We start from the raw sequence: 22,893 nt of genomic DNA, 5'->3' as shown, positions 1-22,893 counted from the left end.
TCCTCAGAGAATTCCAAGACAGATTTTCATGCCTCCTGAAGTGTATTTTGTCAAGGAAACTAGAGGATCTGTATGTGAATTTGCCTTTGTTAGTACATTATGTATTTTTTGTGGCCAGTTAAAAATGTGTTAACTAAGCCAACACAATTATATGGACTAAGATGTCATAGCTTCTGAGGTAAAAAGCTTTAAAAAAATCTGTTTCACAGCTCTCTGAGGGCAATTGCATAATTTTTACTTAAGATTTCACCTCCTGTTTCGCTTATTTTACTTCAAGGCCTGTTCTTCACTTCAGTATCCCTTCCACTTACTATCTTTTCATTTCTAAAGCTACTACCCTCTAGGATAATATTGATCAAACTTGGAAAAGAAAATATAACCTGGAATGTGGACACCATTCTAGCAGTCACTGCGTTAATTAGTACCTCTAGTTATGCATGCTGCTGAGCTTTTTTGTCACAGTATAATGAAAAAAATGGAATTTTTAGTTAGAACTGCTGAAATAGAGCATCACTCTGTATCTTAAAATGTACTAGCTTTAGTAAACATGTATTGAAGCAATCACTTATATTTCTCAACTTAGGTTTAACAAAACCTAAGTACTATTTTGGAACAGCTCAAATTTAACTGGAAATCTGACATACAACTATTTATGTTCACTGTGCAGTTCCATGTTTAGAAATGCCCACTGGAAAAAAAAATTCTGACAACTGTGCTCCAAGAGAAATGTAAGTGTGCCCAAATCTCCTCTTGATGAGTAACTTTTGACTTGGGCATTTTTATTTTAACTAAGCCTAAACACCACAGCAGGAAAGTAAAAATATTTCATTAATTTTGAAATAAAAAAAAAAAATCAGCTATCTCTGTGGTCTCAGACTAACTTTTTCCCACTGTAATACCTGAATTTTTTGCTTTTCACTTGTTGTTAGAAAGCATATACTATAAGTCTGCCTTTCTAGGATATTTTCAATATTTCATTATTTGTTTCTTTCTGTCTGTTCTGGACCAAGATGATTTAAAAAGGTTTCACCATTCGGAAGTTTCCTTTGCCAACTTAAATTCTAGTAAAATGGAATCAAAAGCTTTTAGTTAAGCAAGACTATAAAATGTTTTTTTGTACCTGATATCTGCATAGACCTGGAATGGAGAAGGAATCCAGAACCTCTTGTTTTTAAGGATGGAGGAAGACTCCGTGGTTCACAGTGAGGAGAAAAATGCATTTTGCTTTTGAACTGGAAATCAAATCATCCATGAAAATATGATAAAATCAGATATGTGCATACTCCTTTAGGTACTGTGGATATGTGCTGTGTATCTGAAACTGGATAAAAAAGCCACTTTTCATTCTTCAGTTTATGAATTACTCCTTTTCCAAGAAAGGAAGAGATTTGTTGTAGGATCAAGTAGAACTATATCACATTGTAAGGAAGAACCCTCATCAAGCTGTGCAGTAATCTGTTCCTTCAATACTATAATTTGATGAGGAACTCTAGCAGATTATAAACTATGAAATCAATAAGACAGCTCAGTGTGACAAATAGGTATTTGTTTTAGAAAATTTTTACAAAGTGAGACATATGAAGTTTCTGCCATAATCCTTCATTACATTGTGTACTAATTTGGTAAACTAAAGTATTGGAGTTTTTGTTTTGTTTTAAGAATTTTAGCTGAGCTTGGTCTATTTTTGTGTTTTTCGTGGCAAGACTTGTGACGTGTTTATATTTAGTTACTAGAAAAATAAAACATCCATCTGGTGGTCCCCCACAGTATTAATTTTCTTGCCATTATGAGCTCTTTCTTAATACTAACCAAACCCAGGAAATCCCAGGAAATTATTTTTGAGACTATTTTTATCCCTGACTCACTTTTACTAGGATTGTACTATTACTATTGTGAATGTGATAAGTCAGATAATCAAGCTGCTTATGGCTTATGTTGTGGCAAGCTGAGAGGAAAATATGCAGCATGCAGGTCTTCACTGGTCATACTGAAACAAATAACTTGATGCATGTAATCAGCTAACTCAAAATACAACAAGGCACAGAGAGATTGAGGTCAGACATGCTAGAATGAAATTGGGGTCTTTCTGTATGTGTGTATGCATGGGCAGAGAGCTGTTGTGCTAAGTATGAACCAGATACTCTGGCACGGGTAACAATATCTTTTTCTTGGCATTTTTTAATGATCTGGGACAAAAATTAGGAAATTAGAGCCAAAACACAGGAAAATTATAGTGCAATCTATGCTTATTTTTTAATTGTAAAGCACCACTAAGGTGATAATTCTGACTTACAGAATTAAAACATGAAGCTGTTCATGGGAAGATACAAATGTTAAATGGTGTAGATTGAAATCTTGTCTGAAGCCATTGTAATACATACAGATTAATGCTTTAGCATATTTATGGATACATGCTTAAAAAGTTGTTACAAAGCTGCGTACTGCATATTTTAATCTGTGTTGTTCAAGCAGTAGGATTGAAGCAAGTTTAAATTGCTTTCCTATCCATTATCCAGAAAAGCCTTTTGGAGTATGGGAGCTTCTGTTTCATTTATAGTACTTGAAGCCAAACAGAAATTTTGACTACCTCAAGGAAGGTATATATACAGGATTTTTCTCCAGAGTGTGGTGAAATGTGTTGTGCATGACTCACTTGAGACAAAAGCTAACAACTGTTCTTAGTAATGGAGATCTTTTTGCAGTAATGGTGGGCTGATGCCTTACAGATCCATCCTTACAGCAGGTACGAGAACATCTGCTTTATACTAAATGCTAAAGGAAGACTTTCCTTTCATGGAAACTTATTACTTTTACCCTGATGGAACACCCACTTTAAATATATTTTCTTATGAGCAGTAAAATTAAGTCCCACAGTTCCCCAAAAAGTGATGTATTCTCTGTCATGGATGGACCTGGAGTCCTGCATCAACCTTGGCTATGCTGGTTCAGTGTTACATCATGCAGGTCAGCCAGCTGGATATTGCTGATTGAATGACCAAGAAGGTCATTCATCTTTTGTGGAAATACTGTCACTCCCTGAATAAGAAATAGGAGGCCTTGGAAAAAGAAATCAATAAGACAAACATTAATGTAAGCTAAAGTAGTATGACAAATAGCTGTTCAGAAATGGTGTAATAATGCTTCTCATTTCTACAAAAAGACAAGGTTTCAAGAAACTTCTTACCTTTTCATGGGGAGGTCTGACAAGGTTTGCACTGAGGCTTCTCTGGTTATATTTCATTGGCTTTTTCTTTTTCATTGGCAATTTTATTGCCATATTAGGCAACCTTCAAATAGTCTTTTCCCAGTTGTTGTTTCTTGAAGAAGCTCAGCTAGAAGTGACCTCTGTCTAGACGTGGCCTCTACTCTTGTGGAAAGGAAGTGAAGTATTAACTTTTTCATACACAGTGAGACTTGTCACCCCTCTTCCCCTTTTTCTCTTTCTGGTGCATTTTTGTTTTTAGCAGCTCCTTTGCCCTTTAGCAAGGAAGGTGGCAAAAGAAGGTTAAAAATAGGAAAATAGAAAAGCCCTCTGTAAGGAAAAATAAAATGGGAAAACTTGCTCTGTTACACAATGTCAAGTATTGGTCTCTGACATAAGGTTGAGACTGTGCCTTCTCTATTCCTTTCTGCCATTTCTGCTTCTGTCAGCAGCTACAGAAGGATGAGACAGAATTTGAGGTTAGTGTTACAGCTGCATATTGGACAGCAGAGTAAGTTCGGAGATACTGTTGGGGAAAAAATCTGCCTTCGCATTTGTTGCACATTGGACAAATTTGAGCTAGGGACTGAACCCCATCTGCAAGCCTGAATTTCTTCATGCTTGAGCTAAGAGATGTATTTATTGTTAGCTTTTTCCTTTGAAAGAGCATCTACACATCCAGTATTTCACATGACTTAAAAGCATACGTATGAAGAATACTGTTATTACCATTCTCAAATTTCAACTGAAAACTGAAGTACTGATTGCTTTTTCATGTCAAGATCTCTATCATAACTGACTAGGCTGATTTAGGGAGTATTCTGTGAAGTTTGGTTGTGCTTAGCTGGGAAGTGTAATGTGAACACACCATGGGTGATAATGGCTGTCCAAGATGCTTCATCCATGTGATGATAGATGTTGCAGGTTGCAGCATTTGCACTGATCAGTTTAGGCCCCAGTTCATGGTTCTGTGTCATTTCTAGCTCTTGCTGAAGTTGTTCTGTAATGAATGGGGTATCTACCTTTCTCCTACCAGTTTAAACTGTAATCAAATAATTACAGGATTGTGCTATGGGATACTGTAAGTGGAAGTACAATTGCTTAAATCACCATTTGGCAGAGGAGGGGAATATTGAACACCTTTTGAAATTGTAAGTTGATCAAACCTGTGGTATAGGTAGAATTAATAATGGCTGTACTGCTAGTGAAGTAACATAAAAGCAATGAGAATGAGTAATTGTGCCAAGAATAAATCCTAGCATGGATTTCAACAGTGCCTATGTCCCTTAGTGCAGCTAAAGTTAACAAGAGTTTTCTATGTATTGAAGGTGTTCATAAAATATAAATGTAATCATGAAAGTGCTAGACACTGTATTAAAACAGTTAAGAGATACTCACTTGTCCCCTTTACAGAAAACAATTTCTGAATCTTTCACTATGACTTGTAACTTCTTGCTGCTTTTCATCTATACTTTTTTTAGCAAGATTAATCATTCTTTTCTCATGCTATCCAGTTCTCTAGCAAAAATACTTTTCTGTCTGATAAATACTTCTTTGTCTGATTCCTTTGTCTGGTAGTAGTGACATGTTTTATCTCTTTTATTCTGTGAAGCTCATTTTCATTTTGCCTTGAAAACAGGCTTTCTGTTGTTGGTCCTCTATTTTCTCAACCAGTTTTAAACATTGATGATAAGGATTGTGGACTGACCTTCAAATGAGGCCTTGCACAATATTATTATTTTGTATGTTTCAATATGAGATATTCTTTGTCTCATGTAATTTTGTTACTTTAACCATTTTTCTAACCAGTGCAGAGAAGTATTTCTCCATGCAAGGCTGAAAAAAAAAATTCAATCAGTATTATACAAAGCATTACCCTAAGAAACTGGCAGAAACTATACAGAATTGTTGCATTTACTACTTTTTATTTTAGTTTGGTTTTTCTTTTCCTAAGGCTGTAGATTTTTTCCCAGACTGGCATAAAAGATAAGACTTCTATCAAGTGAACCAGCTTATGGGCCAAGAATAGCAATGGCAGAACTTTTGAAGCTGGCAGTACAGAGATTTGAGAATCAAAATGCAGATACAGTGAATTGAGATTGACATGCTAACTCAGCATGTGTAGAGGAAACATGGAGAAGCTTGTCAACATAGAAGAGCCCCAGATCATTCCTAAATCATCGGTTTCACTTGAATGAAACAGAGCTCAATTCTTGCCACTGTACCTTATTTTTCAAATTATGACAGTTATGCTTAGCATTGCATCTCAGCTTTTGTAGTATGATTTCAGCACAGGCATTTGCATTACTGTAGTCTTGAGCATGATAAAGCCCTTGACATTGGTTTATTTGATATGGTTTATTTGACCTTTTCAGTTTGAATGAAAATCTAATTGTATTTTGAAAAGGCGGAAAAAACCAAAAAGTAATCAGCAAAAGTTATGGAATTGACTCGGGCAAACAGGAGGTAGGGGTTTTTTATATCCTAAATATCAAATACATCCACAGATGCTTAACAAAAAAGGCACTTCTTTAATGCAAAAGCTGAGTGTGCTGAAACAAAGATAGAAAGCATTCCATCAGCAGATGAAGATGATGAGCCAGCATGTTCCCTAGTAGGCCAGAAACTCAAAACCAGCGAAATATGTTTCATACTGAATGAGCTAAATTTGCACAGTAACTTAAACTTTAAATATAGTCAGGTCTGTTTTAATCACCAATTTTGTTTGCTAGACATGACACTGTTCAGTAACGACACAAGTTGGTAATACTGAATCTGCTTTGACATGATCCATTTCCAGCTTATATAGAAGAGATCAAAAATACAAAAATACTTTTCCTGGGTTTTGTGAGTCCCTTACCAAAGTGTGTATAATATCTCCATTCCATACATACAGATTTGCAGCTGATGATGAGCTTCTTACCTGTTGAGGCTTTATAGCAAAATTGAGGGTCGTGTACCTTGTGTGGAACATCTGTGGCTAACTCTGGATAGTTTTTTCCAACCACCATTTATTTGCTAATGGAGGATGTAGTTATTAAGTTCTATTTATAATGGTGGCTGGAAAAAACAGTCCAAAGTTATATCAACTGGAGGGCTTTGTTACACTGGAAACCTGGACAAAGTATCCAGTTATAGTAATACATAACATCTAGCTCTGCAGCTAATTCAGAAAATAGGGTTTGCTGAGACAGTCCTCATGGAAGTGCAAGAGGGCTTCACATTTGGTTTTGCTCTCCTTGTAAGAACTTGGGTGTACATTTAGTACCAAGACTTATTAACGAGTGTAGTTCTCAGAATGACACAGGCCTTCCTTGATATTCTCCATGTACCTTGAACGCATTTTCGAGGTGACTGGGAAAAGGTAAACATTGTACACCTCTTCCTAAGACCTGTACTAAAGTACAGGGGGACAGGGAGGTGATTCAAGACAGCCAGCATGGCTTCACCAAGGGCAAGTCCTGCCTGACCAACCCAGGTGGTTCTATGGTGGAGTGACTGCATCAGTGGACAAGGAAAGGGTTACAGATGCCATTTATCTGGGTTTCAGGGCCCTTCCAACCCAAGCCATTCTTTGATTCTTTGGTTTTGAAATCTCCTTAAATTTACAACTGCTGTAACAAAAGAGCCTTCAGGTGTTCTAGGTATAGAACAATTCTTTGCCCATAAGTGAATGTAGAATAGAGCAATGCAACTCATGTCTCCTCTCCCTCCTCAGAGCAGGTTCATTTAACTGAGCACGAATAGGCATTTGTGGGGCATTTAAAGAGTACTGTTTTACCCCAGTGACAGTGAAGCTGTCTTAATGCAAAAAATCCATCCTTGTTTTCTTAGTCATGAAGAACTAATTATTTACAGATCTCAATGTTGAGTTGAAATAACTGAATTTTTAAAGAAGCTTTTATTTTGAAAGTAGAGGAAGACAAGTGATTTTGTTTACTTGCCCAAAACAAGCCATAATTATTGGCAAAGAAACAGCTAAGGCAAGAGATTATTTGTTCTGAGTGTGATTTGCTGAATATCATGTCTCCCGACCTTTGATCAGATGAGCATTATTGGAGATTATTTGGATCAATGGTAGCATATGACTTACTTCAAGTATCTGTACAGAATATATCTGATTATAGCAGATTAGTACCTGTAGATATAAAATGTCAAATCTACAGTGCATATTTAGGCCTTCCCAAACATCTGTTTGGTAAGATCTGAGGTTGTTGTTTTGTGTATGCTGAGGGTTTTTTGAGGTGAGTCTACATTAAAAAAAAAACAAAATTAAAAAGGCCATTAAGGAAATTAGTAGTTTAATGTGAGTAGGACATTTGAGATTTCACTTGTAATGCTGAACAAACAATTGGTTTGTTACTTGTCCGGAAAAAACTAAAATTAAATTTGTAAGTAAGTATACATCTGTTCTGCTCTAGAAGCTGACATAAACCCCTTTTTTCTTAAGCTAAAGGCTGAGAGGTGAAAGGTAAGAATATGTGAAAGGAACACATTGGGTAGAGAAAAGAATTCATCTGTATACTGGTGTGATTCAAGAACTAAAATTATTTTTATGACTTTTAGTACTTAGGATACAGTTAGGCTGTTTTTCTTTCTAAATGGGAGTTGCTTAAAAACTGTTTTTCTTAAGTAGCCATTAGATTATGCAATATTTTGTTTCCATATAGGAATTGAAAAGTTAATTTCTTCAGTCACAGTGTGTAATACACTGCAGTATGATTCTTCTTTTCCCTAGTCCTCACTGGCTAATGTTTTGTCTTGCCATGAGAGAAGAAAGCCATGACATCTTTTAATTTACTGCCCTCTTATTCTACATGTATTAATTCATATGGTACTTTCTTTCTTCCTTTCTCTGACTTTCCTTACTTCATTTCCTTCCAAAGTTTTTAAGCAGATCATTTGCCACTTTCCCAAGGTGTTGCTGTTTTAGGCCTGTCACCAGGCATAGTGAATTATAAAGCCTGGAAATAGACATTGCCGAATAAGGGCCCTGTAAGTGAATCTCAACATTATAATGTGTTTTATTTCTGCTTATCATGACATTGTAACTTAGATAACTCAGTAATTTGACTTAACTTTTGTGCACCCTACCTGTGAATATGAACTCAACATCATCTTTGTGGCTCTGAGCCACAACTTCGAGCCAAAGCTGACATTACCTAAATTTGTTAGAAACTGCTTACAAATAGTAAAGGCTTGAAATTCAAATATCAGAGCATGGACCATTAATTGCATTAAACATCTGCATCCATAAAATATTAAAAAGTATACATATCCAGTGAGCTACACTTAGTGATGTCTTAATCTCCAAGATGCCGATTTCCAAAAGTCATATGGAATGAGATACTGTAACTGTCATGTTCCTATTATTGCATGTGGTCATAAAGGGGACATTTTGAGGTAGTGTTGTTTCAATATTTCATGACTTTGGAATTTTTCTTTCTTTATTTACATTCCAGGAAGGAAATGAGCCAGTCCTTTCTCATAAAAGAATTACATAATACATGCGAGAGGTTTTTAAATTTGGGGAGATAGTCAAACTGGTAGTCACATCCATTGCAAACTCTATATTTTCTATTTCAAAAACAGCATACTGTTTTCAGTTGCAGTTTTCATCATTTTAATTGCTTTCTAAAGTAATGAGTGGAAAAATTGGTTGTAAAAAGATTTTTTTTATGTGCATGTAATAAATGTACAATTCTGTACTTTTGTAACTTTATTTCTTTACATATGAGAGTATCTTCTTCCTGTGCAAATTTGACTGTTACAGCATAAATGACATTGTTTCCATTGCTTTGTTGCTAAGGAGACAGGTTTAGTCATATACATGTATGCTTTACTTCTAAGATTGCTTTTAGAATATCAACAAAGAATCTTCAACTGTTTCTTTGTTCTAACTCAGCGTGCAACTCATTAGACTTACCGTGATGAAGACTACTAATATTTTTTTTAAATTTCCTATCAAGTCTTCATTGTTACTGGCACCAACTATCATTTTTTACTCAGAGATTTGCAGTGGGCCCATTAATTAACCTAGTTCTTTAACCTACCTTGGATTCTTTCCTGAACTCTGATTATAAACTCAATACTAACCCTTTCTGAGCAAAAGCCTATAATGGGTAAAGAATCAATATTTTTGTATGTTCGCTGTTACCTCTCTCATAATAAACCTATGAGCAATACCTGATCCTTTCAATGCCTCTGAACAGTGTCCTAGTATACTAAACCTTTCTGATACTTGATATGTTTGTTTTCAAAAGCACAGATTTTTGCATCTGCCTAATCTGTTAGTTGTTTTCCATCACTTGGTCTGTTTCTTGGTTTTATCTTACTTCTGCACAAACAGGGTCCATGTGATTGCTTAGTTTTCTAGGTCTCCATTTAAACAATGAGAATTCTATTGCTTTTCTGTAAGATGACACTTTTTGGTGGACTTTTATCCCAGCTGACTTGTAACATTTTGTGGCAGTCCATTCACCAAAGTAAATATTTAGTTAAAAATATATCATGTATGGACATTCAGCAACAAGAACACCCTGGCAGTGACCTGTACCTTTGATCAGATGGCTCATTGGTGCTGACAATTGAGTCACAGGGCTCTTTTTTGCACGCTCTTTAATATGATTTAGATGACCCCAAAACCAGCAGTAGTAGTTTATGTTAGTTCACTTACAGTTGCTATCATATAGTTTGTCCTGATTTTTTCTGGGGTAGAGCCAATTTTCCTCTTAGTAGCTGGTAGTGTTAATAGCTAGTAGTGTTGTGTTCTGGATTTAGGATGAGAATAAAGCTGATAACACACTGATGTTTTAGTTGTTGCTGAGCCAGGGTTACCCTAAGTCAAGGACTTTTCAGCTTCTCGTGCTGCACTGTCAGCAAGTATGCTGGGGGTTTGGGGGGAGACACAGCTGGGACAGCTGACCCCAGCTGGGTAAAGGTATATCCCACCGAGTCATGCTCAGTATATAAACCTGGGGGAAGGCTGCGTGAGGGGGCCACTGCTTGGGAGCAGGCTGAGCATCATTTGGTTGGTGGTGAGAAATTGCTTTTCATTTGCATCACCTTCTTTTCTTGGCTTTTATTTATCTCTTTTTTTGCTATTTTCCTTTTCATTCCTTTTTTCAAAAAATATTATTTTATTTAAATTATTTTACTGTTCTTATCTCAACCCAAGATTCCATGAGTTTTCTTACTTTCAGCTCTCCAGTTCACTTTTGCATCCCACTGAGGGGGTAGGGAGTGAGGTGTATGTGGGACTTAGTCACCATCTGGCATTAAACCATGACACCGGTGCACACGTGACCCATAAAATTGTGCTAGTTCTCAAATTACTGACAATTAGCAAAATTTGCGAAGTGGATATTTACTAATCTCACCACCAACTTCAAGTTCATGAAACTTATTTCAGTTTTATTGCTGTGTCCGTGGCCAAAAGCAGCACATCTTCTTTCTGCAAGCTGTTCAGCATCAGGCATTTGGTGGCTGGGGGATATATGCATTTATGCCACTGAAATTAAATTTGAAGCCCACAGCTGAACTGTACTATTCTGTGTTCCAACTCAAACTTGGGTTTTGAAAGTATAATTAGCTCAAGCCAAAATGATTACAAATGCCTGTTACTCTCTAAAAACCATTCTTAGAAATAGCCTATGGCTTTACTAATATTTTATAAGTTCACATTAGAATGTGAAACTAGTGGCTACTTTATTTACTAGTAAATTAAATAGTGTGAAAGCATGGGCCCAAGCACTACAACTCATTTATTTATGTGATTGTGTTGTTAGAAATCACCTTGTCATTATTCTCACCTTGCACTTTCCCAAATAATTCCAAGATGTGGTTTGGTTGTTACTACAGGATAGCAAGCAGTAGGCAGTTTGAATGTGGCTGTGCTCTCTGGATGGTCAGTGTTTAGGGGTGTGTATGTGGCCAGCCTGTGCCACCTGGCTTGTAGTCACACTGGCACCCTTAAGTGAGTCATAGAAGTGTAGACAGTGCATCTGTTCTACAGTGACTTTATAGAAAATGCTTTTATTCCATGTTAAATATGTCATAATTAAAAATGGTTTTATTGCTGTTTCACTCTGGGGCTGGTATTGCAGCACACCCAAGAGGCCATAAATTCACTCTAGTTTGTACCCCACCAAGCCTTTTACATGTAGCAGTGGTCCTTCACAAAATCTTCAAATCATTATGATATGTAAAGATGAATAAAATGAAAGGATATTGTGGCCAGAGAAGTTTGTTATCAAGCATATGCCATACCTGTGTATGCTGGAGCATTGAATGTGTATGCTGGCCACAGCACTAACTGATCTTCAACCAAAATGTCTATATTTCTGTATCGACCACTGCGTTTGTGGAAGTGTGATGTGTGTATTCAAATACCTATAACAAATAAGGATTTTCCACAATGTACTTTGCTTTTGTTGCAGTGTGCATATTAATAAATCTCAATGATTTCAGTATTATATGCTGTATGTAGCACTGTAGCACCATCTTGTGTGAGATGAAATTGTGGTTTCTGTATATGCATTCAGCAGTCTTCATGTGGAATATAACAATTTTATTTAAAACCCTTTTATGTAAAACTGAAACTGGGAAATGAGAACACAAAATAGATCCTCCTTATAATTGACGTGGTAGATTTCAACAGTGCATTCATTTAAGATACCTCATTATTAGGATGATTCATATAAATATGAAGCATGGGATGCTGAACTCTGGAGGCAAGAAATATGCATTCTGTTTGCTTTGTGCTACAAAACTACATAATTAAAGCACAGAAATTGGAATCTTTGTGAGAAATAAAATGCAATTAAACTGTAGTATAGGAAAAGGCTCCTAGGGAAAAATAAGTAGAAATGGCTATGAAGGAGCTGACAGCAATAAAGCTGTAAAGTGCTTTTAAATGATTGCAGGTAGCAAATGGGGTAAGGACACAGAACTGAGCATTCATATTCAGCTGTAGTGCTTTGAGGTTTCTCTATGTTTGGAAAGATGCATATGTACAAAAGTTGGGGCAAAAATGGGAAGAGAAACACATTAAAAAATCTTGTTCATATGACACAGCAAACAACAATTGGAGGCACAACTGTGCTGCATTGAATACACTCCTACCCTTTGACATCTCACACATGGATCTTTTTTCCACCTTTTCATGCTTTAATTTGTGTCTTGTTGTTATGATCTAATTATTAAGGTTCTTTAGAAATACCTCTGCCCGAATTAAGGTACAAACGAGACCATATGCCAGTTAATAGTATGAGTTTTATTTGATAGAAAATATGAGAGAGAGAGGGAAGAAAAGAGAGAAAAAGAGAAGTAAGAAAAGAGGTGGGGGGGACAGAAAGAGGGAAAGAGAAAATATCACCATCCGTGGATCCCAACGATGTTGCGTTGATCCTCTCCAGCCGGTCTTCTCGGTGGTGGTGGTCCCCCCCGAAAAGCACAGGATGCCATGGGTTAATATACACTCAGGCCAGGGGCAATGTCCAGGCATGTCCCCCCGGGGGAGGGAGCAGCCTCTAGCCGTAGACTCTGCTTGCATCACGTGTACTCCTGTGGTGCCAGGCCTAGCACTCTGGGGGGTCTGTGATGGATTGTGACTCCCCCTCAGCTCCTCTCACGTGAAAGTCCCATGGATGTAGCCAGTGAGGCTGGGGGTTCCACAGCTGGGCCAGTCTGTGTCAACCTGGCTTCTGTGAGCTGTGCTATGCCCCCACCCCAAACTCAGCCAGGGATGATTCTCAGCACAGCTGGTGGCTTTGGCCTTTGTGTATGCATACCTTTCCCTCAGCTTGAGATGATTGAACAATAGGTTTCCCTTTATCTAATCTCAGCAGTTTGACTCAGTCCAAAGTCCCAGTCAGGTATCTTCAGGGAGGTTTCTTTGATTGTAGCTTCTTTATACACTTTTTGTTATAATGAGCAAAACTTTATATCAATGTTTGAGGCATGAACTATTTTAGTCTCTGACAGCCACCCCGTGACTCAAACATTGTAATAAATGTCTCTTTTTTAGCAATCTTCTTTAGCCTATGGGTTGTCCACGGAGGTGATGAAAAAAAGGATAATGGGAGAAAAGATAGAAATAGTAGAAGCAATAACATGAGCAATTATACTAATAGGTACAATAGTTCAAAGCATAAATTCAACTGTAATCATTAATTTAATTTTCATTAGTCAGTACCTCCACCCCGCGACCCCAGGAATTAGTGTTTTTAAATGGGTGGTGGGTGTGAGGGGTATTTTTATATTGTATCTCTTAGATGTTAGCTTAATATGTTTGGAAATTGGTTATAGAATTATACAGCTGTTTTTTATTTATTTTTTTTTTGGTATAAATGTGGATGGATTTAGCAGGGATGTATGTTTCTTTTTCAACTACATTTACATATAGTTGGTAGAATTTTATAGGTAATATTTCTTTTTCGCTGGACAATTCTATAAATCATGAAAATTACTTTTATGATACAAAATTAACATACAAAAGATTTTATAAAAATTATTGTTAAGCAATCTTATCTTTACATGAGGGCTATGCTCTGTTTTTTAAGATTCAGATTATAGCACTGTTGTAATTTAGCCTTGAAACAAATTAGAAATTATAGCTTTACAATCAGTGTAATTAAAAAATGAAATTGATTGCTTTTCAAATTCAGTTGTATTATCTCAACTAGTTTTTTTTTACGAATTTTTGAGGCAGAGTTAAAATACTCTCTTAGGATATATGGCAGGAGATTTAACAGCCATTGGTTTGAGAGCTGGTAGAAGGCTTTTCTGTTTTTTATTTACGTCATTTTATATAACGTTTGTGTTTTGTTAAGATTTTTTAATTCGCTATTTAGTAAATTTGAAAAATTTAGCCAAATTATAATAATTTTAAATTTTTCTAAGGCAGAACTGAGATGATTAGTGCATTTTGTATAAATTCTTATACCAACTCTCAGGATTAAATTGGTTGAGACAAATTATGCATCTATAACAACTTTTGCCACATTATTTTTCAGTAAAAAGACAAAATAAGTTAGATAAAAATCAAACATAAGAATATATAAAATATTTTAACTAATATTTGATCTTCTAGCAAGTTACTTGCAATGACAACACGAATAAATTACAAATGTTAACAAACTGACAATGCAAGCAATTATGGTGACATTTTAAATTTTCACTGGCTCTCATGCAGCATCATTTCATGTGTTGGTACGTTCCTATAAAAGAAAAGTGAAAATGTGGCCCACCAGGCTAATTATTAAAATGAAACAAAACTTCTCGTTGCCAACACTAAGCGACAGAGTTTACATGAAGAAAAGGTCATCACATTTAGGCATGATTTTGCTGTTTGCAGATTCTCTGCTCTCAAACTCGTTTTCCTTATCTTCAATGCAAGAGTGTTTGACATTCCTGGAAAAGAAAAGAAACAAGCTTCCCCGGCAATACTTTTTTTTGGACATTATTAAATTTAGTGACAAACAATGCCATTGTTTAAAACATTTTGAAGAATTAATCACCTTTTTAGTAACCAAGCATGTTTTTAGTAACCAATTGCTTCTTATTCCACTTTTTCTTGCACTAAGTCTAAGCTAGGGTAGACAGGCAAGTAACAAATTAACTAAAGAAAGACAATACAACATTATCTTTCTACTGGCTGCTTGGGATAGGAATTTTCCCCTAAACTTTTTCTACAGCCTCCCAACAGGGGAAGCTGCATGAAAAATACGTAAGCTTGTACAGGGACAACACCATCTTCACAAGGCAGCAGCTTAATAATGGGCTTCAGGGTTAGAACCAATTCTAGTTTTCCACACAAACCACAGACTGGGGGGGGAGGGTGGTGGGGGGTGTTCCCTAAAAGACAAGAGCTGCAGAAGTGACTTCAGGAGTGAAACCTGTCAATTCTGGCTTTTTACAACAAAATACACACACACACAAAAAACACAAAGTAGGGGCGTGGGTCCCCTCCAAACAGGAGTTTTCAGGCTCCGCACAACACCACGAACAGGAGCTTTCCAGCTCCGCACAAAGTAGGGGCGTGGGTCCCCTCCAAACAGGAGTTTTCAGGCTCCGCACAACACCACGAACAGGAGCTTCGCTAGCTCCGCACAAAACACCAAGGTGAGGCTTTTACTACAAACTACAGACAGGAAGGCCTCCCCACGAGACACAAGCAGCAGAATTGGCTTCAGGACTGAAACCTGCCAATTCTGGACTCGCACAACAAAAGACACTAAAGGGAACTAGAACCCCCATATCAGTTTACTATAACTTCTGGCCCCCAGAGATGACACTTTAATTTTCACAATGTACTCAGAGAAAATTGCAGTCAAATTTTAAGTGTTTAAACAAACTAGAATATGCACAACCCATCAAAGAAAGTTGGTCTAAGAGAATTGTTATGGATGGAGTTATAACAACTCTTATCACCCTTTAAAAAAAAAAGGTAGTGTTTATATTTGTTAGTATATAGTATACTAACATAGTATTGTACAATTAATAATTATTATATCGTAAATAGTATAAAAGGAAGAACGTGAAATTATTTGATGAGAGAAGACAATAGTATTGTGAAAGGCACTTCGGGTCAGAGAATGTTATCCTGCCGACTACGCCAATAAAATGTTATGATCCAATTATTAAGGTTCTTTAGAAATACCTCTGCCCGAATTAAGGTACAAACGAGACCATATGCCAGTCAATAGTATGAGTTTTATTCGATAGAAAATATGAGAGAGAGAGAGAAGAAAAGAGAGAAAAAGAGAAGTAAGAAAAGAGGTGGGGGGGACAGAAAGAGGGAAAGAGAAAATATCACCATCCGTGGATCCCAACGATGTTGCGTTGATCCTCTCCAGCCAGTCTTCTCGGTGGTGGTGGTCCCCCCGAAAAGCACAGGATGCCATGGGTTAATATACACTCAGGCCAGGGGCAATGTCCAGGCATGTCCCCCCGGGGGAGGGAGCAGCCTCTAGCCGTAGACTCTGCTTGCATCACGTGTACTCCTGTGGTGCCAGGCCTAGCACTCTGGGGGGTCTGTGATGGATTGTGACTCCCCCTCAGCTGCCTCTCACGTGAAAGTCCCATGGATGTAGCCAGTGAGGCTGGGGGTTCCACAGCTGGGCCAGTCTGTGTCAACCTGGCTTCTGTGAGCTGTGCTATGCCCCCACCCCAAACTCAGCCAGGGATGATTCTCAGCACAGCTGGTGGCTTTGGCCTTTGTGTATGCATACCTTTCCCTCAGCTTGAGATGATTGAACAATAGGTTTCCCTTTATCTAATCTCAGCAGTTTGACTCAGTCCAAAGTCCCAGTCAGGTATCTTCAGGGAGGTTTCTTTGATTGTAGCTTCTTTATACACTTTTTGTTATAATGAGCAAAACTTTATATCAATGTTTGAGGCATGAACTATTTTAGTCTCTGACACTTGTTTCCATTTATTTTTCTTCCTACTTTTACAGAGCCATTTTCAGAATAATCAGTAGTTTGCGTAAAAGGAATTATAGTCTTAATACAGGTTAAGGCATGGAGGTGGTAACTATTAGTTACTGCCATTGCTATGAGTCCAGCATATCATACTGGTCTTGACAGCTCTTTTTTTCAATGTAGTGAAAAGAAGCTCTCACATCACTTTTAACACTTTCAGTATTTTCTTTTGCTCTATCAAATATCTAATTTTTCCCTATGTATTTGGGGCAGTTATATAGAAACTCCAATTCCGTTTGAGTGATTATTCATTTAGGTGATGGAAACACATAGGTTTAAGAACTCAAAGTATAGGAATTTGTTGCCTTCACTGTAACATATAAATACACTTCTACCCATGTGTGCTTCCGGAATGTGGAGCAGGGGTAAAACACACCCCTTCTTCCTTTTTATATGCAACTGAGTCATAACTGTTTTCATGCCTTAGCACCTAAAGAGTCCTGGGCCACAGTATTTTCTGATTATTATTCAAATAATACTAGGAGTAAAAAGCTGATCTTTTACTTTTGTGAGTTTTGCTACGATTTACTCAATCAAAATATCTAGCTTCGAACCATACTGTGCATGGGAGCACATCATATCATCCCAACTGCATCAAAAGCTGGAATTCTTGAAGAAAAATTATGTAATTGCTGAATATTCAGTCTGTCAGGGTTTCAGATGTAAAAAAGCTATTTAGAAAAGCTGCATTGCTGCCTTTTTTGGTAGGAGTAACTGCTGGAGATATGGACCTGATAAACATGGTTTTATTTTCACATTAAAAGAAATAGTGTTGTGTGACTTTATATCATGACTATAGATACCAGGAGGGAGAGATTGTGTGATCAAGAAAGATGGCATTTGACTTCTCTGCAATCAAATTTTTCCCAGCTCATGGCCAAATAATTTTGCATTAGTCTTTAATAATTGATAAAAATGCAAATCATGAAGAGAAAGCACTAGCCTGTAGAATGAACATATATATTGTCAGATGCTGGGGGAAAAAAACCCTGTGCTGCTTATGCATACATTTGTTGTCCTTTGTTCTTCTCTGTCCTCTTTTGACTATGGTTTGTGTTTGTGAGCCTTAGGGAAAAGAATTTTTCATCTTTCTTTTGAAATTATAAAAGCAACCAGAAGAAAAGATCTGTGGGTATCACTTGTTGAAGACAGACTGGGAAAAAAACTTGTATCAATGCTTCTCTCACCATCCTTTCTAGCTCTGTGCTTGCAATGTGTAGACTAATAAGAGCTTGGGTTTCCCCTTTTGCGACAGTTTTTACAGCAAGAAGGTGCAGCTAATGCTAAAAGCCTTGAATCTTGCATGCCTGAGCCATCATGTCCACATGAGCAATATACCCCGAAGTCTCTCTACCTGACTGTGTAAACATTATTTCCTCTTACCTAATCTTCCATTGCACCTTCCATTTTTCACTTTTAGATTCACTCATGTGGAAGATTTAACTGTTTTTTAAATCAACATTAATCTAATGCAACTACCTTCTATAGCTCAGACAGTTAAAGGAATTGAGAATAATTATTATTAAATTGAAAATATTCACTTAGATTAAAAGTTCAATGGTAATAAACATTGAGATATTGGCTAAAAATTTTTAATAGGAATGGAGGATGGATAATAGTATCCAAGATTTTGATGATTTTAAAACTAGTTTAGAAGACTGACAGCATGATTCCAACCCCAGCTGAGGACTAAAAGAGTTGTTTAAGAGACCAGTGTAAAGAGAATAAAAGCCATTTATGTATGTGGTTGAAAACACTACTATACAGACCAAGTCACTTCCAGTACATCAAACCATTACCAGTTCATTCCACTGGCACATTTTGTGTGTTCTGTTTAACATCTGAGATACACAAAAATCCCAGGCACTGCAAAACCTATGGAACAAGAAGGGAAGTGCTGTGGATGGTTTGTATTTTGCCATCCTGTGTCCCAAGTTTTGGTTTAAAAATCACATATTCTCCTTTGAGATATGCAGTTTTTATGAAGAAGCTGTCACAGAGAACACTTACCAAAACTCAAACCTGAGCAGTGGCTCTGACAGCAGTCATTTGGGAAACCCTCATACTTTCTTCAACACACCACTTTTGTTCCCACTGTCTCTGACTGTATGAGACATACAGAAAAATGGCTGATCTTTGTTTTGTATTTTATTAAATAGATTGTGCTGATAGGCTGGAATTCAAATTTCACTTACCTAAGAATATAGTGGAAATGGAGAGGGTTTTATATTAGTGGTTTATATGCTCAAAGAGATTATTTTGGTGTCTTTGCCACCCTTTTCTACTGTCATTTAAGAATATTCTATTTAAGAATTTAGTGCATGTGCTGTAATTTTCTTTTAATAATTTCCTTTTTATTTAATTTCTTTAATTTCAGATAACTCGAAGAGTGATCCAGTAGAAGTGACAGCGCTTTATTCATTTGAAGGACAACAGCCAGGTGACTTGACTTTCAAAGCTGGAGACAAAATCACAGTCACAACTAAAACAAATTCCCAATTTGATTGGTGGGAAGGAAGAATTGGAGAAAAAACTGGCATCTTCCCAGCCAATTACATTGCCATAAGTAACAACTAAATATGTACAGAATAAAATGTTGAGGCAGTAATATATTTACACTGAAAAATATATTTTAACTTTTCAGATTTTATTAAAATGAGATTTTTGATCAATACTATTGTAACAAAAAAATGAAATGCTTTGAATGACCATAAATTTCCCCTAAATTTATTTCTTAAGTATAAAACTTAAGTAGGTGATAGTCAATTTATGAGAGTTTTATTTTTGAGCAAGTTGCCATATAAAAAGTAATCCAATTTGTATATAGTTTCAATTCTGTCTTGCTATACGGATTTATTTTTAAATGAGGGGAAAATTGGAAACAATTTAGAATTAGACATGCTGAAAAAAATGTTGATTTCAATAAAATTGTAATTTATGATCTTTCTTTAATAAATGCTCTTAAATTTGCTTCAAACCATGTCTGACTCAGAGTTCTTTACTTAGTAAATACACATATTTTTTCACAGGTATGAGAGATAAATTGCCTTCATACTTAGTTTTAAAAATCACTCTAGATATTGCAGTTTTTTAGTTACTACTTTAGATCTGGTCTGTAATGTTTGTCATTGTTAGGTATACAAGGACTTTTTTAAAACAACTCTGTGACAGTTAAGCTGTTCAGCTTCTCTGATAGCCTGTCTTATATTGCCCTCACCTTTGGAGAATTTAGGCACTCCTGAAAGTTGTTTTAATAAAATGCATTAATAGTCCCTCAGAAAACATATAGGCTTCTCCTTGATTCCTGTAGGAACTTGTTCCATGGATCTCTCTGTCCACAAGATAGAGACATTTCTAGTTCACAAGTGAGCTTGAATTCTTCGTGCTTCTTCCCATTTAAGACTTTTTGAATGATTAATCTTTAAGGAAAGAGTAACATAGAGTAAACTAGAGAGTAAATAGGGTACATTTATAGCAGTAAGAAAGGGAAGCTATTTCTCCAGGATAGATGTGATAGTAATGTATAGCACTATCATTCTCAGATTTCAATTTCATTTTGAGCATATTTGTAAATCAACTTCATTTTACAGATACAGATACTGCCTTTTAAAGTTGATGTGGCAAATCAGAGCAGAGGTGAGAATGAGACTTCAAGTTTTTTAGAACCAGCCTAGTTTCCTTCTCGATGCTGAATATGCTGAATTTGCCTCTTATATGGAGTTAGTGCCAAGATGGTAATTATGTTCCATCAGTCTCAGGTTTTCCCCACTTGGAAATGTGTTTTGTTAAGTCCTTGTTTCTTCTAACAGTGCCATGAGGACCAGAAAAATAGTATGTGTGGTCTTTCCAGCAACCAAGTTACAGCTGATCTGTTATGATCCACTAATCTATCAGGTAATCTTTAGCTTTTAGTTATCCCATCTGAACGGTAAGGCTAAACCTAGTGTAGATGAAGACAGCATTAGGAAGTTTCTGTATTTCTTTCAGACTGGGGCAAAATGCATTTTGATAAACAAACTCAAAATGAGACAGAAGAGACTGAAACCATAGTCAGATGCATTTACAACCTTTCAGTGAAAATCCTTCATATGCTTTGCCTCATAGATCAGACAGATACCTGTCTTCAAATACATACCACCACCAAACAGTTCCATATTGCTTGCAGATGTTTTTTAAAAGTATTTTCCGGCTAGTAGGAAAGAGTAATACTACCTCATGTAGCTGCAGTGGAAATGGTAATATATGCCTTTAGAAGTACTGTAGTAGCATCTGCCAGTTTGAGGTGAGAAAGCAGGTTCTGTGCTTGCCTATCTTTTACAGACTGCATCTGTTGCTTCTTAAGCCAGAAAACACTAAATAAGCCACTGTCAGGACTTGGTGAACAGGATTTATGCTAGTGTGATAGACAAAAGCTAGATATTGTCACATATTCACAAAGAATAACTTGTGCATTGATTATATCCTATTGCTGCACTTTTGTTGCTGTATAAGCTGAACCATCCACTGGCAGAATTCTGCTGTAATACTTCAGTAGTAATTTCCACAATGCTGGCTGCTTTTTCAGCCAGTGTACTTGCCTTCATGTAGAGTTGTTAAAGCTTCTTAACTCATCTCAAGTGTCTTCTTCCATGAAACTGTCAGAATTTATGAACTTGCACAGTAAAATCTTTTTTATGTAAATTCAGTTTCTTGGATTGTCTTAGCTGAGTTTGGGGTAAAATGAGGATTTTCTAATCTCAGTGTTCATGATAGTCTGTAAGTTTTTCAGGATATCACTGATTAATTACTAAATCCAAGCTGCATTTTGGGGGAGAATATTAAATGGAAATCATATCTTATACCTGGAACATGTCTTAGTTCATTTAAATGCAATATAGCAAAGAGCAGATTCAGCAAATTAGCCTAATGCAAGAAAAGTCATTGGTTGTCAAAAACAAACCTTGAAGCATTACAGAGCACTACTGCCTGGATCCAAATGTCATTGACACAGGCTGGATCAGCTCACATCAGTGGGCTTAAGCTAATTGTAAAAATATTTTTACAGTAAAAACAGTTTATTGTGAAAGTCAGTCTGCACATTTCAGTAAACGAAGAGATCTGTAAGGAACAGCGATTGTATCTCAGGTTCTCTGTAGTGAATCTAGGAACAAAAACCTGGAGTTACACAGAGTCACCCATGAGACCCATGTTCTGGTAAGAGAGGTTTTCCATCAATGCAAATCCATACTTGTGTTCCTTTGCTACAGGATGCCTGACCAGATCCAGAAGAAAGATACTGAAGAAGATGGTGTCTCTGGCACAAAGTATTTAATGAGTTATGAGGTGCCTGGTATCCAGCTGTTAGTCTGGGTTGGGAGCATAGATGTCTGCAGCACCAAATCAGTGGGAATCTGCACTGGAAGAGAAATAATGAGTTATGGAGCCATGGGATTCCCTCAAGGTGATACTTAGTAAAAGGTACAGAGATTACAGGTGAAGTACTTCTGCTGTGAGTTGAGCAGGTTCAATTCATCATCCTACTTTTATAAGCACTTACCTGGAGTGCTGTGTCCAGTTCTGGGTTCCTCAGGACAAGAGAGACATGGAGCACCTGGAGCAGGTCCAATGGAGAGCTACAAAGATGATTAAGGGTTTGGAGCATCTCTCTTATGAGGAAAGGCTGAGGGAGCTGGGTCTTTCAGCCTCCAGAAGAGATGACTGTGAGGGAATATGATCATTGTCTGTCATTATCTGAATGGAGGTGTCAGAGGATGTTTCCAGGCTCTGCTCAGTGGTACGAAGCAATAGGACAAGAGGCAATGGGCAGAAACAGATGTGTGGGAAGACCCACCTAAACATGAGAAAGAACTTCTTTACAAGTGATGGAGCACTGGGACAGGTTGCCCAGAGAGGTTTCGAAATCCTGTGCAGTATGCTCTAGGATGACCCTGCTTGAGCAGAAAGCTTAGACCAGGTCACAGAATCACAGAATCAGCTGTGTTGGAAGGGAACTACAAAGACCATTGAGTCAAACTCCTCTCCCTGCACAGCACCATCCCCAAGAGTCACACCATGTGCATGAGAGCATTGTCCAAATGCTTCTTGAGCTCTGTCAGGCTTGGCTGTGACCACTTCCCTGGGGAGCCTGTTCCAGTGCCCAAACACCCTCTGGGTGACAAACCTTTTCCTGATATCCAACCCAAACCTCCCCTGACACAACTTCAGGCC

General features: G+C 37.1%; 1 protein-coding gene across 1 annotated transcript in view; it reads left to right on the top strand.

Moving 5' to 3' along the window:
* The window catches only part of SH3YL1 (SH3 and SYLF domain containing 1), a 47,138-nt gene extending 27,475 nt beyond the window's left edge, over window positions 1-19,663 (top strand). Inside the window, exon 10 of the mRNA XM_085056734.1 lies at window positions 19,064-19,663. Within this exon, the coding sequence (XP_084912860.1) occupies window positions 19,064-19,263 (200 nt within the window). The 3' untranslated portion in view covers window positions 19,264-19,663. The remainder of the gene's footprint in view (window positions 1-19,063) is intronic.
* Window positions 19,664-22,893: the final 3,230 nt, after the last annotated feature.

This window comes from Lichenostomus cassidix, chromosome 3, assembly GCF_008360975.1.
Source record: "Lichenostomus cassidix isolate B80296 chromosome 3, HeHo_3.0, whole genome shotgun sequence".
NCBI classification, from domain to species: domain Eukaryota; kingdom Metazoa; phylum Chordata; class Aves; order Passeriformes; family Meliphagidae; genus Lichenostomus; species Lichenostomus cassidix.
This window is presented reverse-complemented; position numbering and strand designations above follow the sequence as displayed.